Raw genomic sequence first — 20,160 nt, forward strand, 5'->3', positions numbered from 1 at the left:
AATGGGGCAATTTGCCTCCTAGAGGCTCTCTTTCTCATCCCTACCCTCATCTCCCCACCAAGAAACACATAAAAGCAGTGGAGTCCTTGGGGTTCTCTGAGCTTGGTTGTTTTCTTGCAAACGTTTCATTACCCGGCTAGGTAACATCTTCAGTGCTAGAATGGAGTGGGGTTTGCTCTCTGTTTATATTCAGTAGCTTGCCCTGTCAGTGTTGGTGGGGGTATCCCCCCCCCTTAGTAGTTCCTTGATTAGGGTATTGTTTACTGCTTGATTGTTTGTCTGGTGTTAATCTCTGTTTATTTGGATGATGATTGCTGGCAAAGAAGTGTTCTGGTCTTTTTGTTTCCTTTTTATTGTCTCTTTTGAATAGTGTGTAGATGTTGTTTATCTCTATGTGCCTGTTGATGGCTGACTTGTCTGAATACCAGGCTTCCAGGAATTTCCTCACATTTTTAGATTTAGCTTGGTCTAAGATGCTGACAGTTTCCCAGTTGAAACTATGGTTAAGTCTGTCCATGTGGTGTGACATGTATTCTCTTCTATTGGTACACTTAAAAGCATTCCAAAAGTTACAACTCACCATTCATGTGGTGTCACCACCATTCTGGAGATAACACTTCTGGCCTTCCAGCTGGTTGGGGGAGGGGGACAAGTTAAGGCCCCTGACCCTGGAAAAAATTGACCACTTCTATGCTAAGTTTTAGTTTTGCCCCAGCCAAATAGGTATAGTCTCAAACCAAATACAGTGTTCCCAAAGATACAATTGTCCTTGAGGACTGTTTCTTTAAAAAAAAATAACCATGATTTATGCTCTCTTTTTTTCCTGAAATGCTTAAGATAGCTTTGGATGGAGCAATGATGAGCCTCCAATATTGTTAATGAAATTGCTTTTATCTAAATGACTGAATTCATATTATTTAGTATTATACTGAATTTCATTTAGTATAAAATTCTGAATTATGGGTTCAGGCGGGCTTCAGTGATTGGGTGGTTGGGAAAATACCTAAAGCAAAATATACCTAGAGCAAAAAATAATTGGTCCCTTTCTGTTCACCTTGTCTTTAAACAACATAATAGGAACAATATTTTCCAGCTTTTTTCTAATTCCAAATTATCAATGATTCAATATAGGCTGATGATATGACTACTTTCTCAATGACACAAATAGATTTAAGGTGGTCATTATGTATTGGATTTTTGGTACTTACTGTTAAGAGATGAAACTTGAATTAAACCATAATTAAAAACTCAGGTATATTTTGATATTATGTAATATATTCCACTTATTTAATGGAATATATTTTAAGCAATTGATTCTTTCAGTGGTGTGGCTTAATTAAAACTGACTGGCCTGAGTCAGATATTTATGAATCACATTTCATTACTTGGAAGAATCATTACAATATCAACTTGTCAAACAATGTATGTAGCTGATAGTATATTATATATAATTCCAGCAAAGTAACTTGTGTTTTTGTTGTACAATAGCATCATAAGGATAGTTTAAGATATCCCTGCAAAACTTTCTGGGGGGCTTTGATAAAGCGTGTTACCCATTGTCTAAATCAAGCAACATAAGTGGTGTTTGAAGGAGCTTTACTGTGATAATTAGATATAGCCTTGAATAATCTGATGTTCTTAAGTCAAATTGCAGGTGCAAAAGAATAGGAAACTCAAGATACTTAACATCTCTAATGAAACTAATCTCATTCAGTATGGAGACAGAGACCACAGTTTCCACTCCCCAGACCCTGAAAGAAACAGCTTGATCATCTTCAAAGCCACCAGCATCAACATGCGAAAAACAAGGAGCCTAATTACTTCCTCCAAACCCCCATAGATCATACAATAGGAAAAATCCCATCATCGCTATTCCATAGAAAAGAGAAGTAAAAACATTTGCTTTCAATTTGCCCAACCCCAATCTGTGTCCTTACTTCATCTTGCAAAAAACAAACGAAAGTCCCATTCCTCTTGGCAGAGCTGAAGTCCGGGAGCCAGAAGGCTCAGGCATTATAAGATAGGTATTCTGTCAACTGAATAACCCACCCACAAGCTCCACTGAGTTTCACAATTGAAAATGAGCCATCTTAGTGCAGTTTCAAGGACTTTGCAGAAAAAAATTCACTCTGCTGTTGCATATAACCATCATTCAATTTGATGTAGAGACTTCCTCTAGAAAAATCATGATGTTGCAGTCCAAAACAAATTTACGTGGGAGTTAGTGCCATGGAGCATGTGACAGTTTAGTAGCATTACATTTCAAGGAAATACAGCTCCATGAAAAGGGAAGGGGATGCACTTAATTTTTTTTAATTATGGATATTTTTTTCCCACCCCTCACAGACGACAAACGGTCTAGCCAACAGAAGACCTGGCTGCCACCTATTCTGCCAAACCAATCTTCATCTCTGTCAAAGAAACCAGCCAGTTTACCACTACCGCCATCTGCTGTGCAGAAGCCCAAACTCCCACCCAAGCCAACAGATGATGAGGTAATGCTTCCCATTTTTGTAACACTGACTCCACTTTCCATGGGAGACAGAACAACCAGGTAGAAAAAATCTGCTCTTGCTGTTTTCATACGGGACATTAATATTCCCTTTTCTGCTCCTGCTGTGATAGGTTGCATGGCAAATTTAATCATACCTAAAGACATGGGACAATGAAAGCTGTCAAAGAGGGAGGAGACAAGGCCCAAAGAGTCAAAAGTCTCTCTGTCAACAGATGTTTCAACTGCAAAGCTACTAAATTATACCCATCTCATAACTTGGAAGATAGCAAGAAAAATTACTTGAGTCTACCAGCTTAACTAAAGCGAGAATAGCCAGCCTATGTCTGCCCAAGACACTTGCTTTTGTTCCACCTGGCTTTTGAAAAAGTAAAAAAAAAAAACTAAACTAAGAGTTAACATGCTGCAAAACGGAGCATCCATTTCTCACATTCTATTATCAGCAGAAGTGATAAATGGATCCCACAGAGGTCCCACTAGAATAGTAGAGGACATTCTGAAACAAAGTTGTCTTCTTGAAAGTGAATGTTTTGTGCCCATATTTTGTAGTCTTACCTGGGGTGGGAGGATCGTGCTACAGTGACTCGTGCCCTTGCCATCACCTGCTTAGACTACTGCAACATGTTGTGTGTGGGACTGCCTTTTAAGACCACTCAAAGGCTGTAGCTGGCTCAGAGTGCAGTAGGCCATATGCTGACCAGCATTTGCTGATAGAAGCACATCACACCAGTTCTGCATGACCTACACTGGTTACCAATAAGCTTCTGGGTGGAATTTAAAATGCCAGTGTTGACCTATAAAGCCCTACATGGCTCGGCACCTGGTTATTTATAGGGTCATATTCTCTCTTTGGAATTGGCCTGACCATCTACCCAAGAGAACTGCCCCTCTTCAGGGAGGTGAGGGTGGGGGTGACGCTCAGCTGCCCTGCATTTTGGTGGTTGCACCAGTCCTTTGAAAGAGCCTCCTGGTCAATATCCATTTGGCTCCCACCCTGGCTGAATTTCAGAAATAGATCAAAGCAGAAATTTGAAATTCTGGAGGGTCTTTGGGATTTGATTCCATCTTGGTTGGCAGTCTCTTGGTATAATCAATCCAAACACATTGATGCCACATAAGAAATTGATTCATTTGCTATTATCAGCTGCTAGGTTTGTCACGCTAAACAGCTGAAGTCCATTTTGTGTTGGATCAGGGTATTTAAAAGCATGGGCAATTGCTTTGGCCAAAACATTAATATAACAAGGATCTTTGAAGAAGTGTACTGCCGAGGATAAACTTATTTAAATCTGGTCACCATTTCCAGCGATACTAATTTTATTTATTGATTTATTTGTCAAATTTATATTTATTTGTCACATTTATATGGCCGCCCATCTCACCCAAAGTGACTGAGGGCAGTCTACAATAAAACCAAAAATTAAAACATTTTGCAAACCCATTAAAACAATAAGCATGGATAAAACAAGACCAGGAGAGGGAAGATGTTTACATATAGCATAACCAGTGTACAGGCCCCCTATTACCAGGGGATCCCCAGGCTATACAGTGGTACCTCGGTTCACGAACTTAATTCGTTCCGCGACCCGAATCAAATTTTCCCATAAGGTTCAATGTAATTATGGTTAATCCGTTCTGAACCATATGTTTTTTTTTTTTTAAACCACAAAAATATGACACAAAGTACAATACAAAGAGAGAGAACGCTAACCTTGCTCGACGCGACTTCTGGCATGGAGGACAGGAAGGCGGGTGGGGAGGCGGTTATTGCTTGGAGGGAGAGTCCCCCTCCCTACAGGAAGCCACGACCATGTGTCACGGCAGGGAAAATGGCCGTGGATCCTGTTCGTCACCCGATGCGGAGTTCGCAAACGGAAGCAAAATTTTGTGACCGGAGCTGTTCGTGAACCGAATTGGTCGTGAACAGAAGTGTTCGTGACCCGAGGTACCACTGTATTAGTATTTTTTCTTAATAGGTTGCCTTCATTTTTACAAATGTTCTGAATAAAAATTCTGATTATAAGTGTTTAAAATGTTTGTATTTCTTTTTAAGATCACACATCTGTATATGTTTATACACACGTGTGTGTATGTGTTGTGTTTCGTTTCGTTTCTTTTTTTGCTTGCTTTTTGTTTTTTTATCGGTATAGCCCTTCTTTCAACTACATATGTTTTATTTTTGTCTTGAAGCTTTGTAAATAAACGAAAAACCAAAACCTCTAATAAAGTTCCAGGTCGAAAGATTCTGGTACAGTGCAATCCATTGGATCTTTATACCATTTGTTCCCCACATCCAAGGTCATTTGAGATTTGAAAGCAGCTTTTCAAACTGAGATCCAGACCAGGCAGGGAAGCAGACCTCAGAGTTTAACATAAATTACTGTTCTGTATTTTCTGCATCTGTCTCCGGGAAGATGACAAGCAAGCCTTTCTTCCCAGCATGCCTAACACAGGCATCATAAAGCTTTTCAGCGTAATTAAAGACTGGTTTCTGTGTAATTCTGTTGATTAAAGATTGGATGGCACACCTCTAGAGGATATATTTATAAAATCCAGGTGGATAAAAACTTCATTAGTAAAAATAATCCCACGTATCTAACATTTAGAAAAGGACAGAAATCTAATATAGGAGCTGTTCTCTATGAGATCTTAAGGTGGAGCAATCACTTAGTCAAGAAATAGGTCCCTTCCATATGAGATTAACTGGTAGTGCTTTTGACGAGACAGAAAAAATAGCCAAGCTTGGTTACCTGGATCAGTCAAAAAATGGGTACTTTGAAGTCCCATTTATTTCAAAGTCGAAACATTTGCTCATGCATAACCATAGAGAGGAAAGTCCTTGTTTGCCTTATATTAAACCTGCAAATATTAAATCATCTCTGCATTTTCTTTCAGGCAGATTATGTTGTGCCGGTTGATGATGAGGATGAAGATAATTATATAGAGCCCACAGAAGAAAGCACTTCCCAACCTGTAAAACGTAAGCATTTGGATGACTTTCTTTGCAACTTCAAATAGCCAGGAATATGACCCCAGGCATTGACTGAAACACGTGACACACATACAGTAGAGGGGACTTTTTAAAAATCTTCTATCAGAACTGTGTATTAATTTGAATTAATTAGTTTTAGTATTAGTTTTCCTTTTCTTACGAGAAGGTAAGGACTTGAAAAGGAGGAATGGAAGACGGGAGAAAGAATTAGGGACAAGTAAACAAAAGCTTCTGCGAGAAATACGTTCTGCACATTTTCAACATCACTGCAAAACAGTGAGGACGAGATTCCTGGTAGCTTTTTAAAATACATTTCTTGGGACCTTGTGCAGACTGTTAGTTTCATTCCCCTAAGGGCAGTGTTGTCCAAACTTGGCCACTTTAAGATAAGTGGACTTCAACTCCCAGAATTCCCCAGCCAGCCATGCTGGCTGGGGAATTCTGGGAGTTGAAGTCCACTCATCTTAAAGTGGCCAAGTTTGGACAACACTGCCCTTAGGGATTCTGGGATTTGAAGTCCACACATTTTAAAGTTGCCAAGTTTGGACAGCACTGCCCTAAGGGATTCTGGGATTTGAAGTCCACACATTTTAAAGTTGCCAAGTTTGGACAGCACTGCCCTAAGGGATTCTGGGATTTGAAGTCCATACATCTTAAAGTTGCCAAGTTTGAAAAACACTGCTCTCAGGTTTTACAGAGCTTCAGATTCAAAGGCAAAAAAGTACTTCACAGAGCACGAGGAGAAATACATAGCCCCTGTCTGCACCTCCTTCAAAACAAATGCATCTGTACCTGGGATCAAACAGCAGCTGCAGAGGCAGCTGTGCAATGCTTAGAAAAAGTACAGCTGCTTTAAGGAGTTGCAGCCAGGTGTTAGGCTTGCATTTCTTCACCTTTGCCTTCAGGGTATTGCATGACCCTGCTGTGTTCTGGAGGCATGGATTTTTCCACCTGTGTCCTGACACATTTGGGAAAAGATGCATGCTAAATGGCCTTTGGAATTAGAAGAGCATGCATTCAAAATCCACCTGAATTTTCAATGGACTGAACAAAAGTAAAACCTAAGGTAATTGAGCAGTTGTGGGAGGCTAAATTATGTTTCCGGATTGTGACTTCCTTATGAGATCTCTAATACTTTGCTTTGATCATTTTAAGCACCCGTGGTGAATAGACTGACCAAGCCTCCCTGTTCAGCACCATCACCTTCCACACTAGGTATGAAGAGTTTGCATTTATGTCATGAAATTCACGCAAAAACACAATCAGTGGCTTGTGAAATTAATTTGGTTTTAATTCTAGGCAACTAAGTTGGTTACGTTCCCTTAAAGAAAAATGGGATTCAAAAGGGGAATGGGTTGTACGTTTAGAGTGTTTCCCCACAAGTACCCCAGAGATTTGCTGTATATAAGTAGCATTAGATTTTGCCATTTTGAGTTGCATTTTGCAAAAGCCACAGTGTGAAACCATTTTTTTCAACAATGATTGGGGCAAATAATAGGTGATACCATCTTCTCTGAGGATATCTAATTACCCAAACTGCATGATTCCTTCAACCTCCCACCTCTTGACTCCCTTAACAGTGATCATTTTTTCTAATATAGCTCCTATTTTCCAGGCCACTGTTGTCATTGTGGTCATTGTTGAGTCAGCAAGTGAGATACCTTCTGTACACAGCAGTTTCAGTGGCATTTCAATTAATCAAACCCCTCTTTGATCAACCTAGTTAGCGTTCAACACACGATGAAACCTGGGCAGTGTCTCTTAAAGGACTTTTCCTATGAGCGCTGCGCTGCACAGCTAGCTGTAAGGAGGTTTGAATTTACTGGATGTCCAAGGCCAGTTTTGCATTGTAAGTTTGGCTTTAGAATCTAGCCTACTGGCAATTAGAGCAAACAGAATGGGTTTTGTCTGCTATGATCAACAGGCTGCATAAAAGAAATATCAATAAAAATACCGTAGGAAGTTTTTTATAAATACTGCAGTATAAATTCATGTACTCTCCTTATTAATCAATCATCTGCTTTCAAAAAAAAAAAAAAACCACTCCCCTCCCCAAGAGGGTACCTATAATTTTAACTTTGCTACATCTGGAATTATTAAGCTCTAGATAGTGCAGCTGGATTAGAACAGTAGCTGTAATTGGTTTTTCAAATGTGTTTACTACATATTAGTAAACAGAATCTTGACATTATCAAAAAATGCTGCAGCGACCTTCACAGGGGGGATTGAAATAAGCAAGATGGCAGTCGTGGCATTGAGATCGAAGCTCCATCCCTTTTGACAGGCAGCAGCACCCCACATCTGTACAAAGCATCAGGGCTTCAACCACAATGCCGTGATGACAATCTTGCCTGGTTTGGGCCCCTCCCCTGCAGATGCTGCTGAACGCAGGATTAGAAAGTAAGCAAAAGCTTATGCATCGTATCCTGTCTTTAGTGAAAAGGTAGAAAGATGAACACAACACAGCCAAAGGCTGCATTTCAGGTTAATTATATTTTTTCGCATGAGCTACAAATATCTAATATTTTCTTCAAAACCATCTCTTAGGTTGCAGTTCTCCTTCTGTTTATTCAGAAATTATTCCCACTGAATGTGAAAGTATTTAATTCATAGCAGATCCATTAAGACTTGAAGTAGAGACTACCCTTGAGTCGAGCTCACCTCCTGATGACTGCATTGAAGAAGTTTTCTTGGTAGCACTGCAAAAGTGGTTGGCTATATTTTTCTGGGATGTTCTTTCAATGTCCTGGGACCTAGTCAGCTTTGGCTGATCTCAGAAAGCGAAGCAGGTCCTTGGAGATCACTAGGAAATCCCAGGGTTAGACTGGGAAGTCAAAAAACCTAACTGGAAAAAGGCATAAGCAAAGCACCTCCATATTCACGTCCACAAAATCACCAGAAGTAATGCTGAACTTGGAGACCTTATGTTTATATAAAGGATTGCACTGTTAACTTAAAAATGAAATCTTTGTATCATTCATATGCCTATTTTTGCACAGAAATTGTTTATTTCTGTTTCTATCCTCTTGTTTTCAGATGTATATGAACTTCCTGAGGAAGAGGTAAGATGCTGTATACATATTTTTTTTAAAAACAAGGAAGATACTGAAGTCTCACCTGTGCAGGAAGATCCTAGAAAGAGAAGAAAGGTTCAGAGCAGAAAGAGGGAAATATTAGCCTGCGTGTGGTACATGTGTGTACAGAGGAAAGGGGGAAACCATGCATATGTTCAAAATTGCATTCCATATGCGGTGTTCAAGGAAGCCAAATGCAGTTTTCATCTGCTTTCCAAAAATGGCACCGTGAGATGCATTTCTAGGAAAAGATGAGGGTATCAATGAAGTTCAAATCTAACTTGTTTTGTAATAATAATTTAAAGCAACCTACTGGCAAGGATAATATTTTAACAATGCTTATTAGCTTTCTAGAATAAAAAAAATCATAAAAGCTTGGATCGGCAATTTTGACTTGTTTATTTGATCTGCTTTTGAAACACACTATGGAAGTGACATTATATTTTGGGTATATGATGTGGTTGTTGCAGCATCTCCTACAAGTTGATAGGAACTTCCATTTTTGGGGAACTATTCCTTAAGAAAATTAAGAACCTAATATAACTTGTGAATACTAATCCAGTTCATTTTCTCCAGCAGCAGTCATCACCTCCATTACTCAGGTAACTTACTAATCACTCTGAGAGTCTAAGTAAATGTTGCTGCATTGTAGAGGTTATTTCCCTAATTTTGTTTTCTCCTAAATAAGTCTTAATCTGATCTAGATAATTTAAGTTTATGATGCAATGGAATTTTAGTTGAATGATGTATAGCAAAAAATGTGAGGCCAAGCGAGAGACAATTTAGGCTAGAATTCTAATATGGCTATAACCTTATTTGATAAGCACAGCCTTCTCCATGTGTTGCCTCTATGCCTCAGTGCGCACATTGTTCACCTCATATTGAACATCTGTTTCATAAACTGCACATCGAAATAATATTCTTTTATTCTGGGTAATCCCCCAGCAACTGATTTTTGGAGAACTGCACGGGGCGGGGGCAGAACTTCAGAACATCTTTGGGGAACATGACTTGGAAATGTAGGCATCCTGTGTGAAAAGCCTGTTTGCATTTTTCTCAATAAGGATATCCAAACCACTTCCTCCAAAGCCCGTTTTGAGACCATCTGGAGGACATGCTCATGAACGCAACATACCTAAAGAATCCTTTACTCCAGACGTGTTGAAATCAGACAGGTTAGTTCCCGATTTTAAAGAAGATTCTCTAATTTGCTAACAAATATAATGCATGTTGAACATTTAATGTGGTTTTGTGACTAGTATTCCACTAGAAGACTCGGGTTTGTTTATTTAATACATTTATATAGCTACCCTTGTACCCAAGGAATTTTGAACCCAAGTTCAAATTTGCCTTCATTCAAGAATGGATAGGACATTTTTTTTTTTAAAAAAAAGACTACTTCTAGATCCCCGGAGGCCAATCTAAATAAATTATTTACCATAAGACACTGCCACATTTACTGTAGGCAGTCAAAATTCCCTAGGCTTTACAAGCTGTGCTGATTTTGCACTGCTCTTTATCTGACTGGGAGACCAATCCAGCTTAAAGTCCATATACTTCTTCACTGTGGGGGTCACCAGAACTGAAAGTGCATTTGTGCTTTGTGAAAATTAGCATTGTCTGCATGCTTTCTGAAACATAACAACAGTAAAACAGCTTTCTTAACCTGATCTATTGATTACAGTTCCCATCAGCCCTAGTTAGAAATGCGCCATAGTGGCTGAAGATGATGGGAGTTATATTCTAGTACATCTTGGAGGGGCATCAGGTTTAGGAGCTAAATTTAATACATCTGCTTTATAAGTAACCCAGCTCAGCTCCCACTGGGAAAATACCCTTAAAAACAACCATTAGAAAATAGGTAATTGCAGTTTTATTTAGAGGACAAAAAGAAAGACTAACACATCTCCTGTGTTTTCCAGAAACATTTTGCCACTTCCAAGGCACCGCCCTTTACCGAAAGTTGTAAGTATCTGACACCCATGTTGGTAATGCAGTATGAACAGTGGAGTTCTGCAGATATTTGGGACTGTGACATGTTCAGCCAAAAAGCCAGGATAATGAAAGAAATCTTGCTCATGCCCAGATATATGCATACAAACCTTCTTTATCAGAGTCTTAATATTCCTATGTCCGATCCAGAAAGGCTGCCATTTAGGGTTTATAGAAACTGGAATTCAAACCTATAACAAGCCATGCTTACAAATCTGATTTGCACAAATCTAATACAGCGGTTACTGTATTAGATTTGTGGGTTATACAGAAGCCTGAGGTTCTGTTTAAAAAGATTCTGAAATAGGGATTGGGTGCCCAAGCTCATTAACTGGGCTTTTTCCTTTGGTGCCATGTGAACACAGCATTTAATAAAACAATTCCCATGTTTTTCAAGCGGATCGTTGTCTTCTCTGTAGAATGTTAAAGCTATTATCCAGAGGGTGATACCCCTTCAGTTCAGCTCAATAAGTCTAGAAAATACAATTCCATACAGCGGTAGGTAGACTACTTTCATGAAGAATTTTATTGGCTCCAGATTTTGTCTTTCTGCAGACTGATGCTATGGGTTTTCTGATCATATCTCACCAGAGGTGTATCAGAATCAGAAATTTCAGAGGGTTCCCTGCCTTCAACTCCTTGGACTTGTATATGGCTGAGAAGGAAAAAGACAGGGTAGTTGAAAAATGGATGAGTTGTGTGATGACTACATGGCAGGAAGAAATCATTTCCAGAAGAGAGGGAGAAATGAGCTAATGAATCATGGGGAGCGAGCAGAAGCTTCTCACAGCATTCCACAGCATTAGAATGAAAGAAACGAGTTTGGCAAGAGAAGATTAATTCAGTGAATTAGTCACTGGGATGCTCCAGATTTGTAGGCAAGTAGTTCCCAAAGGGCATGGAACGACTATGAAAAATGGGGCGAGAGTCGCACATCTCGATCATGCAAAATGCCCATACAGGTGCAAGCAGGTCTGAAACCTTAGGCTTGTTACACAAACCAGCCTTTTGCCTGGTGGGATCGATAAATTACCTTAGTATTTCAAAGGCTTTAGCTCTGATATTGATGCTGCTGTTTATTGATTTTTTTATTTATTTTGTTTAGAACTATCCTTAATTCATTTGATGAGAACATGTTCATTGGGTCATATTATGAAAATAAATTCAACACAAGTTATCACAAATATCTGGAATACAGCTTGCCCAGGGTTGTTAAGTAATCTGAAAATTGTATTTTAATTTCAGGAACCAGAGGGCCTTGGAACACAAACCGATGGAAGTAAGAATATTCTGCCTTAAGCCAAATGTGCAGGGACTTCCAAGTTGACTGGGAGCCACCAAAGCCACTTTAGAATAGCAGCGTCTCACGCTGACTTATAATGTCATGCGATCCTATGAATGTGTAGGAACAAAGCACTTACATCGGTCTATCAAAATGCATTCATTTGTGTGACAGGTCTTTTTGAGTTTTTCTAAGAATTGTTTGAGCTTTTCATTTTGGTTAAAGCAGTGTTGTCCAAACTTGGCCACTTTAAGATGAGTGGACTTCAACTCCCAGAATTCCCCAGGCAGCCATGCTGGCTGGGGAATTCTGGAAGTTGAAGTCCACTCATCTTAAAGTGGCCAAGTTTGGACAACACTGGGTTAAAGTATTTCTTAATAGGTGAGGAACCTGTGGCCTTCTGATGTTGTGGAACTACAATTCCCACCTGCCCTGGCAAGCGTGATCAGTGGTGAGAGATTATTGTATGGAAATTGTACTCAGCAACATCAGGAAAAGCATAGCTTCCACACTAGTTTAAAAAGCTGGTTTAATATAGCGGGTAAGAACCTGAGCTATCAACTGGGAAAGCTCTGCTTTGAATTTCACTTCTACCACAAATACAACCTTATACAAATCATTTTCTCCCAATTCCTCTCCCTGCCATGTTAAGGAAATAACATAAACCTACCGCAGTGTTTCTCAGCCTTGGCCACTTGAAGATATGTGGACTTCAACTCCCAGAATTCCCCTGGGGAGATGCTGGCTGGCTGGGGAATTCTGGGAGTTAAGTCTACACATCTTCAAGTGGCCAAAGTTGAGAAATATTGACCTTGTTTCTCATATTAAACTGTTGTACAAATGACAAAATAATATGAAATGCTCAAAAGTTTCAGTATTTTTTATCCTTGATTATAATTGTGTATCGATAATGTTAATACACAAATGGTTTCCTATAAATACTGTATGATATATATGGTAAAACGTGGATTTTATGGCCCTCCATTCAGCAGACTTTGGATGTGAGAGTCAAAAATTGCATTTCAACTGCTTCACCAGACAATGTGTAGTTTATGTAAACTGGAATTTAACTGACATTTGGCTTTAATAGACACTGCTTCTCCCCACTTTGTCTATAAAACCAAGGTTTTATTGTATGTTAAGGATTTTCAAGATGCTTTAATAATTTTGAGAGTTAAGTTGGAATTCAACACAGTTTCTGTCTTTTCAACTAGACTATGCAAATCCTACGAAATAGGTACTTCATACATACGCCTGTTTTTTCCCATAAGCTTCTGTCAGTGGATTGGCACAGCTGATGTTCAGGGTCTCTTTCTTATCCTCGAAGCGTACTAGTCTAAACTTTAGAAACGTAACTTTTTTATAACCAACAGGTGCATTGAACTAACTACTGCGTTTGAATTTTCAGATAATAGCGGCAATGGTGCTCCAGAACTTAAAATTCCTTCTGTTAGTGTTCCCTCTCCATTTCCCAGGATCGCGTAAGTAATAAAAACACCATTACTTCCCACTATAGAAACTGTTCCAGGTTTTGTAATCTTTAAATGCAGTATTTACCAGAGGCAATATTATGGATTGTAGTCTTTTTATATACAATATTACTGAAGTACTTATTGTTCTGATAGCTTGGATAGATGTAAAGAAAGGTTTTTTTATTTTAAGGACTCCTGAAAATGCAGTGCACGAAGTCTGTGATGTGCATTAAAAAAGGGACAGGGTTTTGATCATGTGGTTGCAGCTGCCATCTTGACTTTTTTGACCTCTTTGAGTGAAATTACTACAGACTGGCTGCAGTGATCAAGATTTGTTAGCATCTGTCATTTTCCACTTAAAAATTCCCATCAAAAAGTATGTATTTGAAAAAGGTGTATTCTTAAAAAAGATATTTTTGGGAAAGTTGCCTCCAGTCTAAAGAATAGTATTCTTTTTAAAATAATATATTAGGGAAAATATACCAAAAAGAAAATAATATGGTTTTTTCCAGCGGTTTTTTTTTTTTTAAAGCCTAACAAAACCATGTAAGGCAACATGAACCAAACTTTAACAAATCCAATATCCCTGAGCCTAATTATGTTTAAAATTACAGCCAGCCCCTCAGCCCAACCTAATTTTCCTGCCATTGAGTTTCTGATCTGCTTAACCCACCCCTGAAGAACCTCGGCGTATGTTAACTTTTGTACTGCTACTGTAATATGAGGAAATGCTGTTTAAAACACATTGGGAAAAAATATCAGTCGCATTACTCTGAGGAGGAGGTGTTTGTTTACCCTTTCCCAGTTGGGCATACTTCAAGCAAATTTCATCATGACTAATATTTTTAACTTCAGCAATTCCAGTTCTTTCTGCTAGAAGTCTGTGGATTCGTTGACATCTGGCGTTTGGACTCATCTGATGTCAGGGCCACCTCCTCTATGACAGTGTCATCTTTGGGGGGCAGCCTAGCAGAAGCATGGCTCAAATTCCTAAACAACTTGGCTGGTTTGAAGAATAGGCATACCCACGGAGGAATGGAGCTAGCCATGTTTTTCCCCTTCCGGGGAAAGGGGCAAGGAGATTTTGGTTACTCCAGGAACTGCCACTACTGCTCTGATGGCAGCTCCTGAATGAGGATTAGATGACCATCGTACTGTCCTACTGGCTGGCACAAAGGGACGCTGGCATTCCTTGCCTCTTCCCAGTATTCTGGGGTTGTCAGAAGGAAAGACAGTGACAGGGCCAACTTGAAAATGGTTTGGAGGGAGTCAGAAATGGAATTGGTGCTACGTAGAAGGACCTTTGACTCCAGGCCTAATGCTTTCCTCCCAGATGGCACCAATGAGAATGATATATCCTGCATTTGCAAACAGTGTGATTGTCATAGCTATATAGCTTCCCTTTACCATGCATTGTATCAGTATTTGTGGAGGCCGTGCTGAATGTCTTCCATTTAGAGGGCATGTAAAGAAGCGCTTGTATAAAGGGATACAGGCATCCAAACTTGGGTATCCATAGGTTGGATCATTAGGAAGAAGACTGCAAGAAAAAGGGAAGCTTAATAACACCCTTGCATCCATATTTTTTTTCTGCAGAAAAAAACTCATGAATCCTGCAATACCACCGGTGAGTTTCTGTTTTTCAAATCATCACACGCTGAAGTGTAATTCTAAAGGCAGCCTAAAATTGTTCATGAATTCTATTATCACCTCCTTGTTCTATTTATCTATCATCTGTCTATCTATCTATCTACATACATACGTACATATATACATACACACACAGATCTTTTATTTTGTATTCTGTTGGATTGAATTAATCATATTATACCTTTAATTTCTCTTTGTATTATTGGAAATAAGATTTGGTATCAAACATTAGAAAATGATCTGGAATTTTCAACGGGTTCTAAAATTTTAAGTGGTCCCCCCCCCCAGCAAAATTGCAACGCTGAAACATTTGTTGATTAAAGCATAGGAAAGAGCAGACATAGCAAAGGTATTGGAACATGCCCAAAATCTATCTACAGGTAGTCCCTGGGTTAAGAACACCTGGGTTACAGACGACCCATAGTTAAGAACGGAGTCTATTGTAGGAAAATTTGAGTTAAATACACAATGATTCCAGTTAAAGATAAGCATGTAATGGTTGATCTCCCATTTCTGTGATTCAGATTCAAGATTGTATATTTTCAAACATACTGACCTAACTGGAGCATTTTTTGTTACTATATTACCTAATGCAGAATTCTTAAGAAATTAAAAGCTTCCATTTCATTAAAATTAACTTAAAATTAAAAGCTTTTATGACCTTGTGTTGGCTTAATAAGAGTATTACCTTAATATGGATTTTAAAATTTTTCCTCTGACCAGCACAAAAGTCTTTTTCAGTATATTTAGCTTCTGTTCATATTGAAGGATCAATTATAATCTTGATATTGACTATTGCCAAACATTTAATTTAAATTGTTTTCTATTTATATTCTGTGTTGAAGAATATAAATTATGGTTCAGGATGGATTCTGTTGCTAACATAATGAATATGCAATGGCTAAGTAACACAATTTATTAGTGCCCAAGCTGTAATTTGCTACAGTGAGCATAAAACTCAGTTAACCTTATTGCCAAGAGTGCAAAGCAGAAATAATCTTTCAAAATCCATTAGCTTACTAGAGCTGTGCAGAGTTTTGATTTGGAGATGCGATTCAGAGATGACTATATAAAATATACAAATTGAATTTATGCAAGAAATCAAATTGTTGGAATGATTCAGATTTAGAAATTGATTTGACAATTCAATTGCTTTTGTCAGGGAAATCCACAGGGGTCCAAACAGTCAAGATAGCAGCCCTGACCAAGTGAACAAAGTCCCACCCCTTTTTGTGTAATTAATTCAGCAATCAAATTGACTTAGAGTGACAGCTTGAAACTGAATCTAAGTGTTTTGAAATACAAATCGGAATGTTTCAAATGAAAATGAGTCAACATTTCAAATCAAATTAATAATTCCAGTTGGATCAGGAGTGATCCACAAGATTAAATAACAGTATTTTCAACCATTCTTGTCCAACCTGGTGCTCTCTGGATGGGTTGCATCTCAGCTGCTCTACTGGATATTGGCTACACCGACTAGGGATTATGGACATTGATGTCCACCACATCTGGAGGCATAGAGGTTATTCTAATTTTTCAGTATAATTGTCTATCATATCATCTTTATTATCCCACTGATAACTACAAAAGAGTTACCTGTAAAAATAGCTCTGCTTCTGCAGAAAAGCAAATACTCAACAATACTACTGAATGCAACAGAAATTTATGCTCGCTTTTTCTTGTATCAAATATGTGGTTCTTCTGTCTCCATTAATAGTTGAACAGTAAATAGTGAATATCTATTACAATTAGAGGACTACATTGAATTCTATTATTGGAAATGCTTAATATTGAGCTATGTTGTATCAGACATTCTTTCCCTTGATCAGAAGTCTAAGAAAAGAGCAGATATATAAATAAAATAAAACTTATTTACATTTATTTGCTTTCATTCTGTATTATAGAAACCAAGCTTACCTGATAGAGACCACTTAAGTATTACTGAAGGTAAATTGCTTTTTGTTTTTCAAAACTTTTAATACTATTAGTGATTGCCACATTTCCTATGGGGAATAATAGCATAACAGTGGTAGAACATATGCATTACTTTACCAAGTCCACTTCCTTGCTTTTCTAGTAAATAAGAGGACCAAGTAGCAGTGAGTTGAAAGACTTGTACATTAGAGTTTGGAGAGATGTTGCAAGTACTGTATTGGCTGAGTTAGATAGACAAATAGTCTGTCTTTCTACAAATAGATATTAATTCCAACAGTGGGGGAGAAGAACTACATTTGTGGCCTGAGTAGATGCATCTGGTGAGCCACCATATGAGACACAGTGCTGGCTAGATGGACCTAGGCCTGATCCACAGGACTATTCTCATGCTCTCAATTTAAGAACAGAGAAAACATTTTCACCTAGGCCAGGTTGCTAAAATTTCCATCTGCTCCTGAAGTATCCAAAATATATTGTCTGGAATTGTTTAATTCATTTCCACCTTTGTACTATAAAAAGGGTGCTAGATTAATCAATAAAGTTAATTTAACAGTAGGCAATGCTTTCGAAATGTCTTTAACAAATTTCTATCAGCCCCGGAGAGGAAAAGGTTGTGTGATATGGACTCCAAATCTGGAGGGCCAAAGGTTGTCTAACCTATTAGTGTATCACTGTCCAATTTTTGGGGTCCTTGCAAAATGCTCAACTAAATGCAAATATGTGTAGCTCAGGGTTGAACTGTAGAGTCCTTGGGGTTCTCTGAGCTTGGTTGTTTTCTTGCAAATATTTCGTTACCTGGCTAGGTAATATCTTCAGTGCTAAAACAGAATTCCATTCTAGCACTGAAGATGTTATCTAGCCAGGTAATGAAACGTTTGTAAGAAAACAACCAAGCTCAGAGAACCCCAGGGACTCCACAGATCAACTAAATGGTCTGTTTAAATAAGATTGCAGTCTTTGTATATGCATTATTGTTTTCTAAATGTAACATATATAGATTGATCATGGGATTCCTCTGAAAAAGCAGAATGAGAAGATGATGCCAAATTTAAGACACCTGCAGACACGTCTGCCTTAAGATACTGTGCAACTTTTGCCTATCATTGCTAAAAGATCAAGAGCAAGTTACTAAAGAACAGTCTATTTCTGTTCTGTGTGTAGATAATGGCCTGATCGTATATTATAATTAGTCATTATACTGTTTAACTATGGTCTACTGAATAAATCATAATCGGCTGGGTTTGCACATGTGTGAATCCAGTCATAGTATCACTTGGACTGTGAAATAAAGACTGGTAAACCAATTTTAGTTTTCTTATCTGAACTGCTCCTTGCATCACGTTCTGTTCATTAATTGTCAATGCATTAAAATGTTACACAGGGAATTATTTAGTCAGTAGAGGATAGAAGGGATCAGCAACAACTATAGCCCTAGCATATCAGCAAGTACAAGATCAACATCTGATCAGTCATTGCTCTAGTACAAGTTGGACTAGTCCCACCAAAGCTGGACTCATTTGTGAATCTAACTAATAAGACTTCTCTGTCCTTTTTCAAACACAGATAAGCCTATACCTGCTGAACGCCGCCGGGGTTCCAATCATGATATTCCTCTTCCACCCATCCCATCTAGCATTCAAAAGTAAACCACTGTCATTTGCTTTTAAAACAGCTTTATTATTACAGACCATTTGTTGGTTCTAACTCTAAAGGGGGGGGGGTCCTCAAAAGAATATAAACATTGATAAGAGGTGACACATTTGTATGTTGGCACTAACAAGTCTTCCATATTGCTTTTAGACAATGTTAATGACCAAGTTCAACATCATAGGAAATGTATGGTTGCCATCAAAAATGGAAATTGGTTATTTAGGCATTTATGCCTCATGTAGAATATCACAATTTGTTTCCTCTGTGATATCATCATAAAATCAGGTACACATTGCCAGGAAAATGGAAATATCATGGCATCACAACCCAAGTTCTGTTAGCCTTTATTATCAACTATAGTTAAAGCGTGGAGCAGCTGGCTGTTTTCTGTTCATCTTCATATCCCTTTGGATAACTCGCACTGGGGTCATCAACCAAGCAAAAAGATTGTTTAACCATGGTTTACAAGCCCACACAGGTTGGGTTTACACAATATGCTAAAATTAGGAATCCAAAGTGAAAAAGTCCTGTGTTACTGCCTCTTTAATGCTGCATTAATTCATAGCATACAAATTCAAACACTTATTTTCCTGGAACAGCACAAATACCCTGCAGGTTGACAAAAAGGTAGTTTCTTTAAAGAATCACTGAAATAGACAAGTATGCCTGTGCCAGATCTAAAGCATCTTTGCCACTGAATTTTGCCACTTTGCATACCCCTAGGTTAAATCAAACAAACCATAATATGGCCCAATGCAAGTTATATGAACCTTAAATATATCTTCCAAAGCATTGGACCCTTACAGTTAACATTAGATATTTTTTGTACTATTGTTGTTTTTCTTACATCAGTGAATTCTGGACAAAAGGGCATGTGGATAGCAGTATGATATCTAATGCCATCCTTTATTTTTTTAATCTCCAACCCTAACCCTAGGCCACTACCCCAGAAGCCACCAATCTTGTCAAGTAAGTATTCTTAAATTTAATTTAATTTAGAATTGGTGTCCAGTTAATGAATTTTGATCTGGGTAGAAACCTTGCTGGTTATTACCATGACTTCCAAGATTGTCCTTATTTGGTCCTTGTCACTGAACTGGAAGGAAGTAACCCATCCCAAGCAAACATATTCAATAGAAAGCAAATAGAACTAAATAATAGAATGACAATGTTGCATCACTAGCCTTCTCATTTTTAGAAATCCAGATAGCAACTATATTGATGGAAGCCTACAAGTAATATTCTCTTTCTCAGGATCTTCAGAACCTGCAAGCCACACCATAGGTACACGAAGTAATAGCTTTCAAGGTGGTTCTACAACAGCAGAGCAGGTATAACTCTGGTATAAGGTATAAGGTTTTTTTTAATAAGGGATAGGGGACTAGATGCCACAAAATTTTGATCAAAATCTAATGGGCTACCCTTTGGGTAATTCAAGTTCTTTATAGGAAAAAAAATTAATAACTGCTCATTTCATTATTTTTTCTATCAAAAGGATGTTTATGAAAAGCACATTTACATTGCAGATTTTGTGATTAAATCTATACAAAGGTAATCCAGTATTTACATGATCTACGCATCATTTGTAAAATATTCAC

The 20,160-nt window shown here is 38.2% G+C and overlaps 1 protein-coding gene across 4 annotated transcripts in view; it reads left to right on the forward strand.

Annotated features, from left to right (window-relative positions):
* BLNK (B cell linker) overlaps nt 1–20,160 on the forward strand; it is a 112,074-nt gene that overhangs the window by 86,856 nt on the left and 5,058 nt on the right. For 3 of the 4 annotated variants that reach the window (XM_025164194.2, XM_025164195.2, XM_025164196.2), the window contains 14 exons: nt 2,347–2,495; nt 5,408–5,492; nt 6,660–6,719; nt 8,541–8,566; nt 9,155–9,180; nt 9,643–9,753; nt 10,501–10,543; nt 11,816–11,849; nt 13,261–13,333; nt 14,921–14,951; nt 16,882–16,924; nt 18,476–18,554; nt 19,500–19,531; nt 19,817–19,893. In XM_025164194.2, the coding sequence (XP_025019962.1) occupies nt 2,347–2,495; nt 5,408–5,492; nt 6,660–6,719; nt 8,541–8,566; nt 9,155–9,180; nt 9,643–9,753; nt 10,501–10,543; nt 11,816–11,849; nt 13,261–13,333; nt 14,921–14,951; nt 16,882–16,924; nt 18,476–18,554; nt 19,500–19,531; nt 19,817–19,893 (869 nt within the window). The remainder of the gene's footprint in view (nt 1–2,346; nt 2,496–5,407; nt 5,493–6,659; nt 6,720–8,540; nt 8,567–9,154; nt 9,181–9,642; nt 9,754–10,500; nt 10,544–11,815; nt 11,850–13,260; nt 13,334–14,920; nt 14,952–16,881; nt 16,925–18,475; nt 18,555–19,499; nt 19,532–19,816; nt 19,894–20,160) is intronic. The other variant, XM_088129009.1, reaches the window with a different exon arrangement.

The sequence above is a fragment of the Python bivittatus genome, unplaced genomic scaffold, assembly GCF_059951505.1.
Source record: "Python bivittatus isolate LINGU-HERP-01145 unplaced genomic scaffold, Pbiv_v1 ctg000780_np1212, whole genome shotgun sequence".
NCBI classification, from domain to species: domain Eukaryota; kingdom Metazoa; phylum Chordata; class Lepidosauria; order Squamata; family Pythonidae; genus Python; species Python bivittatus.